The sequence below is a fragment of the Neopelma chrysocephalum genome, unplaced genomic scaffold, assembly GCF_003984885.1.
Source record: "Neopelma chrysocephalum unplaced genomic scaffold, ASM398488v2 Primary Assembly neopelma1_85, whole genome shotgun sequence".
Taxonomy (NCBI): Eukaryota; Metazoa; Chordata; class Aves; order Passeriformes; family Pipridae; genus Neopelma; species Neopelma chrysocephalum.
In genome coordinates this window covers 7,570,316-7,584,591 of record NW_020897747.1, presented here as the reverse complement: position 1 = coordinate 7,584,591, position 14,276 = coordinate 7,570,316, and the positions used below count along the sequence as shown (strand labels likewise).

At 44.9% G+C, this 14,276-nt stretch overlaps 1 protein-coding gene across 4 annotated transcripts in view; it reads right to left on the bottom strand.

Moving 5' to 3' along the window:
• Positions 1-14,276, bottom strand: part of SH3PXD2A (SH3 and PX domains 2A) — a 249,853-nt gene that overhangs the window by 136,074 nt on the left and 99,503 nt on the right. For all 4 annotated transcript variants that reach the window (XM_027692136.1, XM_027692139.1, XM_027692138.1 and 1 more), the window contains one exon: positions 7,594-7,670. In XM_027692136.1, coding sequence (XP_027547937.1) covers positions 7,594-7,670 — 77 coding nt within the window. The remainder of the gene's footprint in view (positions 1-7,593; positions 7,671-14,276) is intronic.

Below are 14,276 nucleotides of genomic sequence, written 5' to 3'. Positions count from 1 at the left end.
CATCATGCCTGGCTACTTACCTGAGAAGAAAGGAAACAGCATGTCTTCACTGCAAATGTCAAGTAGGATGCAATGAATTTCGACAAGCAATGGTTCTTAGAGCCAGCCAATGTAATTTTGCTGCCATGTGTACAAGAGTAGAATTTGGTCCACATGTGTAAAACCATAACACTGAGTAGATAAGTGTTCTGCGGCTGGGACAGTCTCTGTGACATGGGCTTGGACAGCACCTCAATCAATGGGTTTACAGGCCCACAAATTCAAGCAGTGAAAATCAACGCCCACTAATACAAAAGGTTAATGTGCTTCATAAAGCTTTCCATTAAGCACTGTCAACAGAAAAAACAGAGTTTGCTAAAAAAAAAATCCCATAACCAAACCAAACAACACACTGCTCCTAAATTAACAGGAAAGGAAGTTTGATTAAGCATCTGGAAAAAAACGCCAACCAAAAAAAACCCAAACCACAGAGAGGCTGTTTCTGCATGAAGAAGGTTTCACAGCACGTCCTGGCTAACAATGTCCAGGCACTTGCCATGGCACAGGTACACAGTGCTTGTCACGTTCAGCAGCAGTTAGGCACAGTCAACCACACTATGTCAAAGTGCACTGGAAAAAGAAACTTTAAACCAACAAGACAAGCACATAAGGCAGAAATGTGCTATGAATTTGCTGTTCAGAATCTATAGCTTGGTGGTACTAAAAGAGGCCAAAGAGCTGTCTCTAGCCCACACAGGAGGGACTCTCAGATTGCCTCCAGAAATGTCAAGCAGAAGAAGAAAAGAGGCTGGACTTCACCTCCTCCTGTGTTATGTTGAAAATAGGCCACAGGTTAAATATAGACCAAGCTTCTTAGAGTTGCTGTAAACCTGTTTGACAAAATGAGATTGTCTGGCTCTTCTGCTAGTTGAAAATAGGACAAACAATCTTGAAAGATGGATGAAAAACTGCACCAGAGCTAAATGAAGATGCATTAGGGCAAACAGGTTATACTAACCATAAGACATCTGACTGATCTTGGTCAGACACACCAGAAGGCCCAGCCAAAGCACAAAGGCAGGACAGGGCAGTTGGTTACCCTCACAGCTGTTTTTAACCAGGCTTTAGAAGTGGCCAGATTTGTTTCCAAGTCCACTTTTGCTTGGGAATGTGAAGGAAAAGAGTTGAAAAAATACTGCTCTGAAACTGCAGGTCTCCAGTATTAAATGATGGTGTCTTTTTTTGATGTGGTCAGAAATTCAAAGTCAAGTGTGTCCACACCTACAGCTCTCCTGTCCCTGGTGGAGGGATGACATAAAAATACTAGGAAAATCCATTTGGTATCACTAGGCCTGTGAAGAATGAGGTCCTGGCCCTAGGTCACATGGAACTGCACTATAGAGCAGAAGAAGATGCCTAGCAATGAGGAAGCAGCATCAGATACAGAAGCTGGGCAACAGCTTGGTGGGTGCAAGTGCTGGAGCAAGCACTACTGACTGCTGCACTAACACAGGATGAAATGTAACAGCAGGAAAACTCAAGCACTTTTATGAAAACTAAGGATGCCCTGGTCCCCACTGCTGTCTGTTCAATCTTGCCTAAAAGCACAGCAAAGGTGAGAGTTCTCTGCCCTTACTTCTATTCTACGTAAACACACGCATCCAGCTGGCAAACCAGGAATAACACTGGAAAGTCAGGAACTGCCCAGGAATAATGATCACGGCATGTTGAAAGAGAAATGCCTCAGCAGCATGGGCTAACAATGACATAGACAACATTAAAGCATGTTTTATTCATTTGCATCTCAAACAGGAGACAGATGTACACGGCAAAGCAATACGGTTTAACCATCAGTGGATGGGGCTGAGATTTAGCAATGGCTCTATTACTAACGCCCTTCTTGGTTAGGGCAGGTTACTCAACCTCTTTCCATCAAATTCAGCTGGGATGTATCTTCAGTTATCCCCTTACAACGCTGAGCAATAACACTTACCTAATCTGCAGAAAGGTTAGGAGGCTCAGATATTCAATATCTACAGTGTGTTTTGAAATCCCAAAGGGCTCGATCTTGCACAGTCAATGGGGCAAGAGCAAGCACTGCAAATGATACGTATCATTACTAGAGAAACACAAATACCCGAGTTATACCCATCGCGGGGGGTCTTGGACATCAGATGCCTTCTCAAAGAGTCCCCACTTCCCTACAGGTCGCAGGTGCTCACCCTTTCCAACAACCAAGCTCCAGATATCAATACTGAGCTGGAGCACAGAGTGGGTTTTCAGTGATGGAGGAACACAAATCCTACCAAGCTGCTGTAGAGATTTTTGTTTCTAAATCAAGGTAAGCTTTAGGAAATCTGAACCCCCTGAATCAGTGGTTGGCTGCCTGTAAACCTCCAGAAGCACTGTGGTCCTGCTGAGACGAAGGGGGATAACTGAAAAGGACCTCCATGACTTCAGGCCTTTGCAGGGAATGGATAAAAATCAACCAAAGTAATTTCCAAATCCAGTCGTCCACCTTCCCACCCTGGGGCAGGGCTGGCTCTCCTGCTTCTGAATCATCACCCAAAGTGCTGCAATTTCCATCCCGGTGCACGGAGATGGACTGAAATCCACCCCATAGTAACTTGCCATTGCATGTTTTTTGGGAAGCTGAGGTGTATAGTCCAGCCAATCAATTTTTACTTGTTTTTCTTAAGGAACAAAACCCTAAGAAGCGGTAAGAAAGGGTAAAAAAGTGCAAACAAGAGTATAAAAGCAGTCAGAATCCATCTATTAATTTTGGATAGCAGCAGGGAGAAGCAAAGCTCTTTAGAGAAACAAATGTGTCTGCAGCAAATACACAACATCTACCCAGGAACAAGCCAAGGCCAACAGAATTCCAGCAAGGAAACAAAAAGTGCATTTAGATGATGAGGGAAACCACTGTTACTCTGAAAGGGGAAAATGCAAGTTTCTGGCATTTCCAGCATGACAGAGCTGCAACAGCCTGAAGGAGAGATGTGTAAAGACAAAGAGGAAAAGAGATGATGAAAGGACAGAAAGGACAGGGAAGCAACATTCTTCTGGAAATGTGGAAATCAGAGGTAAATGCAAACAGCTACAAACAGCAAGCATCCAGAAACAGCAAGGAACTTACACAGGAAAGGTGAGAGATAAAAAGTGCCAGCGAGCAGATTTCAGCCTTGCACAACCATCAAGTATTATCAGTAATAGCGTTTCCTTGCTTGGCGTGCAAAGGCGGACGTGCGCTGCTCAGCCCTCACGTGCTCCTTAGGAGACAGGCTTTTATGTGCTATTGCAGCCTGTAATGATGTCTGTCTCTCTATATTACAGGTTATGGACAGTCTCGCAGAGTGCATGACTTGAAAAGCTGTAACATCAGGCAGGGCGTGAGCAGGCAGCCCTCGGTGCTGGGGAGGGCTGGCTGCTCACACAGCACCAGCCCACCTGCAGGAAGGTGCTGCTGGGAGCCACACACGGCATTCGGAGCCAACAGAGCACCAAGAGCAGGCAGGGGTTCATGGCTTAAGGTTACATGAACTGGAAACAGCTCTGTGTGACTGTATTACAGCTCAAAGGCTTCATGGAACACATGCACATGGGTATAAAACCCTGCAGGAACTTGTAACGATGCATTGAGTGCTGTGGGTTGCATTTATGCGGATACATTTATAAAAAACTGACTACAGATGTATATGCAGAGATAAACAGCACATGTGTAGGTGTGTGCGTATACAGGCACAGAATGATGTTCACCCCACTGAACGTCATGCATCTTAAATGGGAGACTGGTCACACTTGTCTGTGAACTCGTATAATCATTAGAGAAAGCACCTTCAGGGGGTCCTTTGTCTACCTCTCTATGGATGTCTGGCTCTTGATGGAGTGAATCACTGACTGTCTCCACACACCCTGTTGAGGCACTTCAGATGCACATCTTTTAGATCCCTAATGTCCAGCTCTGCACACAAATACACAGTCAACTCACAGTAATGCATGGTTATGACTCTGACTTTTCATGTAAGTTCTCCATTGTTTATCATTTTCATTAACATTAATCACAAGTGCCAGATGTTTGGGAATGGTCACGAGTCCAGCAAGGGGGAAGGTGCAATTAAAATAGATAAGTTCTCAGGACAAAGAAGTAAATTGTTTCATTTATGTGAAAACACCTTCTGTTTGGTTGAGAGCCTCAAGTAACTCCAAGTTTGAATTAACGCACTGAAGTATAGAGGGTGGATGGCAAACACTGATAGTCAGGCAGAGAAGTGGATGAAGAGTGCATGGTAGCGACTCAGACTGGAGAAGAAGAGAGAATAAATAAAGAGCTGAGGGAAGAAGGAAAGGGGGTGCAGAGTTTTGGAAGTAACTGAAACATGTAAGGGCTTCTGGCATGGAAGGACCACAAGGCAATGGAAAGCCAGGCCCTGCTCCAGGTGCTGAGAGGGGTGTTGCAAATAACTAACCCTCATAACTGCAGCAGGTCTAAGTGCATGAGGATTCTGAAATGTAGATTAAAAAATACAGATAAAATTTGAAGGTATTTCACTTAAACTCTCCTTCTTGACCAGGACTATCGCTCCATCTTCAATGAACACTAGCTTAGTTGTACAAGGGATACAGAGAGAAATGTCTGTGCAGCTGTCTCGACAGGTTCAAGAATTAAACCTTGACAGAAAGGCATGACTGAGAGACCAAGAGGGAGGTAATTATGTTTTTGAAGTATGGTCTCTCACATAGTGAACATTAATAAAAGAATGACCAGTACTTCCTGGCGTGGATGTGACTTGCTCATTTAATTTTTATTTAGGTGGTGTCCATTTGGGTACTCAAGCCTCACTACAGAAAAGCCCCTAAGCTTCTACTTAAAGTCACATCCAGTTGGGAAAACATGACGGCATGTGACAAATCCAGGTAAATGTTTGTGACAATGGGACTTTACATCTTAAGATCTTCCCTGCACAAAGATGTTTCCCTCATTAGGGTCAACACATTAGGATCAACACATACAAATACACAAGTCAGCGAATGCTGGCCAGAATCTTCCCAGAGGGTTGGGTAAGGAGAGATCGATATTTTTGTGAACCACTGACCTGAGAGGTCTTTCTTGAACACAGGATTGTACATACTGGACAAACACTCACCAGAGTTGTGTTTGGGAGATCAAAAGGTTCATAAATAAAATACCACTGGGAAGGGAGGTCTATGAAGTTGCTCTTTCTTTCACATTGGCAAAAATTCCTAAACAAATTAAGAAAATCAGGCCCAATGAGCCCAGAGGACCTTAAATCACACTAAACTAATTCCAAGCCTACAGTTAAAAGGGAAATCATCCAGAGACACCAATTCCAGCAGGCAGCACACATTTACTGGGAAAACACAGTTTGTTTGGTAACTCACTCAGGTTACCAGTAAAGACACCCAGATCCTGCACTCTCATGTTTACAGACGAGACAACTTCTGGAAATCTTCCCCTCTGTAGCCCACTCCTCCTGTTTTCATTGCAGTTTCTTGCAGCCTTAGCAAAACCACTGGCCTAGTTACCTCTGATGGAATTTCTCTAAGCTGGTACAATGAAATGAGGAGTCACCCAGGCATGAGTGCTACAGAGGGCCAGAGGGATCATGCCCCTGATACAGAACATTCTGCGGACCTCCCCTTGCTTCCCAAGTATTCCCACAAACTCTCAGACAGCCTCTGCCTGTCCCTGCTCCTGTGCCCAGCAGCGCAGGAACAACAAACACATCCACACAGCAGGAGCCAAACCTGCTTCTCAGCCATGCAAATCACCAGGCTCTGACAGAGACAGTCTGCAAAAACAACAAATGGTCAAACATTTGCACCCTTCATTTACCAGAGTCCATCTGTACTTTGTCTTTCCAGGACAGGTGAAATGGATGGAGGACCCTAATCTTGCAAAAAAATTACTATGAACTTTGCATCTGGAACCTGCCTCCCTCCTCTGCTTCCTCACAGATTCCAGTGGACAAAGGTCTATTTTTTCATTTATTCGTTTTATTATCCCATGTCAGATTTATTCAATCAATTTCACCCACATCATTCCAGAATAATTCTCTAAATTTTTCAAAATTGTCAGCCTACACATTTTAGGACTAGCATGGGACATAAGCTTTGAACCCTTACAGAAGCAGAACTGAACTTGTCAAAATAATGCTCTTGCTCTACACTTCTATACAATTCTCTAATGAGTCAAAATGTCTACTGGACAGGGGATGAAGTGCAGAAAATGGGTAACATTTCCCAAGAAGTGGGCATGATCCCACTCTTGAGTCATGCACATGTGCCAGTACCTGCTACAGAGTAAGAAACAATAGTGAGCACAAATGCAGGGGAAGAGAAAAAAGGAAATGAGAACAGAAATCACAGCACCTTGGTGTCAACAAATGTGCCAGCAGCCGATGCCACAACTCATCTCTCGGCCATGACCAGTGGAGCGCCGGCAGGCCTGGCCGGGTCAGGTCAGGTCTGTCTGGAGCACAGACAACGGGGTAGCAGAGAACTGGCTGCCCCCACAGCACAAGTCACTGCTTTCTCCACCATGCATCTGTTGGGTGAACCCTGACATCAGCCAGCCCTCACCGCTCCTGTCGCCAGCAGTTCCTGTCTGAAGGAGGCGGCTGGGGACTCAGTGAAACCCTACATATTTTAAAGAGAGCCATTCAGCTGCCAGCAGGAAGACAGTGCATTAATTGTCACACAAAAAAGCCTGATCTTATGAGATAAGACTTTAATGAAGCTTCCTCGCCCTGGGGGTGCAGATGGCATGGGTTTCACCATCAGCCCCCAGCATGCCTCAGGCACTTTGGCAATCTGCTTCCAATTTTGCAGGAGCAAATGTCTGACTGGAGAAGTTCTTGGGAGTGCATTTTTTCCCCCTCCACCTGCTCCTCTGGCTTTCTAAAAATGGAAAGAAACCTCATGGGAAATAAGAGAGGAAGTCTCCGGTTTAAATTATGCGCTGGCGCGCTCGATACTTCTACAAAAACTGGGAATCCTCCTTGCTTAGAAACAACTTTTAATCTACTGACAGGATTAATTATCACCATATCATAAACTCTAGGCTAGAAAGGAAAGATTAGGTGACTTAATATTCTTCTCAATAGAGCTGTGCTTTTCTGTCCTGCAATAAATTTCCAGGCTTTCACTCATCAGGAGAAGCACTCCTAGAAGACACTGGTACACCCTCAGTCCTGTGCCAGCTGGCACTGTCCTCATGTGGCACTGGGGGACAGACAGACAGGAAACAGAAAAAAACATCATCTTATTTGTGCTTCTCTGCCTCTGAGCTCCTGAGTCATTGTGGCTGATGTATAAATAAAATCCACATTTAGGGCAGATGAGGCTTAGAGCCTTTACTGAGGAAATGAGGCACCAACCCAGTGCATGGGTTTGCATGGCAAAATGCTACAAGGACCCTGTGAGCAAACAGCGTCCTGTTTCCACCTGCCCTGTTAGTCTTGGTGGTGTTTGGGAAGGACCATATTCCCTGTGGTAGACTCAACACACTGCCTGTCAGCAGTATCCATCAGGGAAAGCCCAGCACTGAGCCTCCACACATCAGGGCTGCCCGGCACTCCTCAGAGCTCTTACCCTGCAGTACTCGTCGATGGGCTTTAGCCTCTTCACAGCTACGTCTCGGACATGGCTCCTCCGGAACAGAATCTTGCCTAAGGAGGGAACAGATGAAAGGGGAAGGTTAGGGGCATCAGCTGCCATGTGGGATAGCACAACAGCACCAAGCAGAAAGATCAGCAGACAGGGTTTCATTCCTGGCTCCAGCCATGGCTGTCAGTAGTGCCAGTGGTCGAGCTCTGCAACCTCGTTATGTTCCCAGCTGAGAAGTTCCAATGCTTGAGAGGTTCACAGAGCTGCAGCTCTGTGTGAGTGCAGCCCCCCATAACAACAAGTCACACAGGATGGCACACTTGAAGGAGGTGTGAGCAACAGATCCACTCCTGCCCTTAGAGCAAACTGCACAGAAAGGCACTGCAGGGCAGGCAGCAGAGGGATGTGGAGAGACAGTAATTACAGCAGCGTCCATGGCACTTCTTGAAACTGGATGCTGCTGTCTTAAGTTTGCACATGGCCAAGAACTACCAAAGGCACAGCAGCTCTGTGAACCCTTGGTGACTGCCACCAAAGCCCTGCTTGTATGAGCCACCGGAAGGAAGTCTCTACATAAGAGACTAATGGGACAGAGGGAGTTTTTCTGATTTCATCCTGTAGATAACACAAAAGGACTTGGTTCCCTTTTAGTGATGGCACTATCCTGGAATGGACCAACACTATGTTATGACTTGCTACTACTTCAGGGTTACTTTGGCATGTTCATGCTGGCTGTGCAGGAAGGATTGCTGGGGTGGGTGGGCTCCATCTACTTCCCAGTCAGCTGCCTCCCACTGTGGATGCTCCTGCCCTTGCAGGCAGGCAAACAGCACACCCAGCACACAAGCAAATACGAGGCTGTGTTAGTGAGAGAGCCCTTATAAATCTGCAGAGAGAAACTAAATAATAGAAGAAAAATAAACGAACTCTTTTTTTGAAACTAAAAAAAATAACAATCTCCATGTCCTTACTGGATGACATTTCTGCAAGCAGTTAAGATTAAATAAACGACTGGGGTTTGTGTGAAACTGATTGTAACAAAGTTTATCAAAATAATCTAGGAGCTGAGTTTCCCCACACACAAGGATGTCATAGAGTTGGTATTTTTTTGGCTAGAACGGATTATATCTTCATATCCTTTTTTGGTGGTTTTCTTCCCTTTTCCTTTTGTGCTGTATTTCTTTTAATGTAATGAGACAAGAATAAATTATATGTTCTCCTTGTGGTAGAAGAAAACAGTATCTGCCAGCATTATTTAGTCCATGAAATGTCCATGTAAAAAAACCACGACATATATACCACTCCCTGCTCCAAACTTCTTCTGCCAATCGGCAAATAAGATACTCATCCATAGATCATGAGATAAGAAAATGGACTAGGAAGTTAAATCAGATCCAAAATCTGAATACGCAGCTGTGACTTTGTCATGATTACACAAGCTGAGAGATTAATGAAATTACAGCCTTTAAGAATCCAGTAGCAGAGGCTCTAAACCCTCCAAGACACTGCCCCTTTTGGTTGCCTTTTTCTACATAGCTGCTAATCTAGAAAGTGTTAAAGCCTTTTGTTTCAGACAGGAGAAAGTGGTTTATCTTCATCCCCAATTCTGGCAACAAAACAGTTTGTCCTGTGAGGTAAAACCATTTCCTGGTGTCATAAATTTGTCTCTCTGGGTTCCCTGTGGTTATCTCATTACTAAGCTGGTGTTGAGCCATCCCTGTAGGATGTGATGCCATAAGGTCAGAGAGCACAGGGGAAATCTTCAATTGGTGTCTGAGACGCTCATCTGGGCTTGAACAATTTAGTTAAAAGGTGCTTGAGGAGTAAAGTGTCACTCCCATCTCCCCGCACTGATCCACTCTGGACACACCAAAACGTTCCTGCTTTCCTGTTTCTCTGTCTAGTAAACTGTTAGAATTACCTGCCCTTCTAAAACATTTCTGATAGCCTCGAGGGTCACTGTGTACTTGTACTGTGTAACTAGAGTAAGCTGCTTTTTTGGAGGGAAGGGATGTAGGCGTAGCTGTAGAGAAAAGACTAGTTCCTTTCTCAGTGCTCCAAAAATGTTGGTGTGGGAGATCTTGGTATTTTTTTGCAACTTTTATAAATACACTGCAAAGAGAAAGTGACATTTTGGAAACATTCTCACTTTCTGGCTTTCCTGTTTTCAGTTCAAGCCATGAGTCTAAAGTTGAACCGGTGACCATACAAAAACATTAAGGAACCAAAGACTTCAACACATTAAAGATCTCCTGTAAATGCAATTCAGCTTTCTTTAAAGCAATAATAAAGAATGTTATATTAAACAGAGTACAAAAAAGACTACAGGATATGATGAATCTTAATTCAGTCCTTAAATGGAGATGGAAAATATCAGGACAACTGTGGTGTTAAAACAAAACAAAGCCCAGAAGGTGCTTCCATTTTTATCCCTCCAATAAAAGAAAGATCTTCCCTCTACTACTGGAAGCTGGAAAAGGCTCAATGAGGCCTGTGGAGAAGATCTGTAGCTGCTTAGTCCAGTATGACATTCAAAGCTGAGATCTGGAGGAGGCTGAGTATTTCAGAGCACCATGGAGTAGCAGTCAACAAATTGGAAAGCAAGAAAAACAAAGACACTCCGCAAGCACATCCAGTTCTGTTGGGCAGCAAGGAGGAACTCCCTCACAAATTCTGGAGGTCCTCAGGTGAAGAAGTTTCACTGACAGGGGTACTGAAGCACATCTAAGGAGGGACAACTTCCCAAATGTCTGTCTGGGAAGACAGACTGTGCTGACAAAAGATCAGTCAAAGCCATCACAACCGAGCAGCAGGAACAACTGCAGATCCAGAAGTTGTTACTACTGCTTTCTCCAGTTCCCCTATTTGTCCTGGTCTTCCCCCAAAAGCAAGGGACGTCCCATCAGGACTGGAAAAGGAAGGTAATCCGAGAGACCCACGTTGTACACTCTTTATGCTCTCCAAGTGACTGCAGACCTCATCAATGGAAAACTTTGCCTAACAAGGTAGGCAGGATCACCCTAAAGAAATAATGAGAAGGCAGACAGCAGAGCAGCAGGGGCACATCAGAGCCAGCGAGGGGCCCTGAGCACAGCAGTGGAAGGGAGCATTTCACCCAGAACAAACATGAAGTGGGGAAGTCCCGGGGTGGCCAGTAAATGCAGAACAGCCCAGGCAATTTCCTTGTGAGGGTGGAGTAGTGGTTCATGTGCCACTTGGCTTTTCCTCTGGGAAAAGCCACATCTCTAAGGAAGGGATCTATTCTACGCAAGTACATACAGTGCTGCTTCCGCTTCCCTGAATTTTACTGCAGCTCTTTTAAGCCTCCTCAGGCACTACAACCCCACTTTACAGAAGGATGAGCAGCTTTTTAACCATGCTGCAGCCTAGCTAGGAAGTGAACAGGAATTGTGCCTCGGATTCAGATGGGAATTTAAACGTTACATGAGACGGCGCTGCCTCATGCAAATATTTCATTCACCGGTGTGCCAGGCTTTGACAGGGCCAAGGGAGGTCTGGCACATGTTAGGAAGGCCTCCGAGGACAGCAGCACTTGGAAAGAAAGACATGGGAAAGACACAGGGCTCCAGCCCTGCTGCTAATGCAGGATAACAATATTTATTTTTATCCTTTTTTCTTTAAAGAAAATATTATTCCTAGGAAATTAATGTGGATAAGAGGCAAAGTATCATGTTTAGCAGAGTAGAGGACATCTTAAGTCATCCCTTCATCTCCTTGTATATATATATATATATATATATATATGTAGTCTTTAATTCCACGACCACACACCTCTTCTCTCACAAGACCTAAGTTTCCTCCTGTATACACAGTGGGTGCACAAAGTGGGAATAATAAAGCTATGCAGGAGACTGTCTATCTGGCAGCTGCTGATTCTTCAAGCTTAAAGGCATCCTCTGAGTATCATTTTGTTCCTGCATGACCTCATACTTAGAGTAACACAGATTTTTAACAAATGAGGTCCAAGAACAAACCAGCCAAAGTGCATCCCAACACTCCCATTAGCCTACTAGTTTGTGCTGAGCATACTAGAAAGGTCCACAGCCTAATGCTTTGTAAATGGTCAAGGACGTTGTTTGTGCAAGGAAGAAAACCGGCTTCTGGTGGGCTTGGTGACACTGTGGAGCACAGTGTGGAAGCAGGACAGCACCCAGTGCCACTAGACAGAGAAACCTAAAAGTCCCCAACAGGATGGCCTAGCAGGAGAATCCAGCCTTTCCTCTTCAAGGAAGGGGGACAAATGGCATGTGCCCCTACAATCACAGCAGATGCCAGCTGTCAGCAGCTACTGCCCTTGACTGGTGATTTGTAAGCTCTAAGACAGCCTCTAAAGCAAATCTCCCAATCACTCCTTTCACTGCCAAGGAGAGGTACAGCATATTGAAGCCTCGAGACCTCCTAGAGATGTCTTCACTATTTTCCTGCCCCTGTGCCAGTGGCTCAGCCCTGAGCTGCCAGCTTGGTTGCTCTTTCAGAGCCAGGCAGTGAGAGGCAGCCGTATAGGGGCAAAAAGGAGACAGGGAAATTGCTGTTAGGTCCTTTCCAAATCTACCAGACAACAGTTTCACGTCTTGCTCCCTGATTGCTGAGATTGAGTCTCATTTCAAGGTACATCTGGGTGATGGATTGGCCTAAGGACACCAGTTGTTTCATGCAAAGAGCGTCTGTCAGAGATTAGGAGAACAAACCCACTCTCAAAGGGATGATGGACAAATGCATATTCACATTTAATCTTCTATTTGAACACTTCAGAATGCAGTATGTGAAGCAAGCCATATGATAAATATTCAGCAGCAGACAGCCTGAAGACTAATGGGAAGCATTAGTAATACTCTAATATATGATTTCTGTTTAAAAGAGACGTGCTACCTCTGACTACAGAAGCTCCAGTTGTGGAGGTTCTGTTAGTTCTGTCTCCAAAGAGCAGGAAGGAGCTCCTGCTTTTGCCTCTTCATGTTGTTCTTGTTATTGTGCTGTTGATTCTCTACCTTTTTTTTTTTTACATGAAAACCTGGGAGATGCCAGATCTGTATATATTGCCAAGCAATATGTTCAACCTAAGATCAACTTCTCAGAGAAGTCTGCTTATGAGATGAGGTCAGACTCTTTTTGCACTTACACGGGGGCTGCATTGATAAAAAAGAATACAGAATTCAGCCCTCATGCAGTTACAGGTTCTCCTATTGGGCTAAGCGGGGACCCCTGGTGGCCTAGTGGTTAGCATGCGGGACTCTCACCGCTGCGACCCAGGTTCGAATCCCAGTCCCCCGGGCAGATGGAGCTCGTTAGCCCTGTGAGGCCATCCATCTATGAGAAGGTCACTCTAAACAAACCTACGTCCTGAGGACCTCACTGCCATTGTCCAAGCTTGCTTGGCCCCGGCAGATGAACCTTAGGATTAAAGGGTGGGCTCAGTTCAGCGCAGGCTGTGTCTCACCTAAAAAATCCATTGCGCAGGCTGGAAAGGTAAAAGACCTTTCCCAAAATCTTCGTTCGCGAAGACTGGCCATTATTATTATTATTGGGCTAAGCAGTTTCCTCCAATGTAACTAAGACCGTTTTATTGCTCAAGTATTTTTATGATGGCTTCTACTCCTTATTAATATTTCTATACACCAAAGAGGCACAGGTCTGCAATCAAATATGACACAACCCCCCCCCAACCTATTTAAGCTGTGACATCCACCTCAGGGTCCTGCCTGAAACTCTCACACACCTGCCACACAATCTATCTCCCAAATGGAGCATTTAAACATGCACTGCCACCTTACAATGAAAACAGACAAATCAAAAGCACAGCACTACGGAATAGAAGAAAGAAGTTATGGAAATACATATGATTGTCAATCAGATGCCAATCTGACAGCAGCCAGAAGGGAGGTGTGTTCCTTACAAGATAATGTCTTACTTTCATAGGGGGATTCCAGTTTCCATGGATTGTTTCATCCATGACTTCCTGGAGTCAGAAAGTCAGTGCCAGGGTCCTAACACTGATGGCATTTGCTCCTGACAAAGAAAGGGGAGGGAAATGATTCATTGTGTTTCCACTATTGGGAGGGGAAAGGACTTTTTTAATAAGTAGAAATTCGTGACAGAGTCAGAACTGTTGGCTGAACTTGGCTTGCCAAAGCGCCTCAGCTGATAAAGGCCTTTGCTAATCAGCAGGAATTACTATGGAAGGTGACAAGAGGTGATGGAGACAGATGGGGCAGCCAAGAAAGCCACACAAGGAATAACAATATTGCCCTGAGATATGGGGAATGGAGGGGAGGGTGTCCTTGTGCCCTTGGATCCTGTTTTTAATTTGCATAAGCTGCAATGTTAAAGAAAATCACTGAGAAGCAATAAAGCATGGGAAATAACATGGTTTTTATAAAAGAGTATCACTGGGAAGAGAAACCTTCCTCCATTAGAAGCGATAAGCAGAATATGCCCTTATGTGAATAATTACTAAGGGAAACCAGAGACAGGCAAGCAGTCAGGCTGGATTCCCTATCAGCAAAGAGCTCCTACCTCTCAACCTGTCTGTTTTCCACTGTCTGGAGGGGTGGCTACTATCCTCCAGGGCTAACAGCATCAGCTCTAGAACAGCTTTGCTAGTACACACTTTGGGAACTCAAGCATCAGGCACAGCTGGAAGGAAAAAA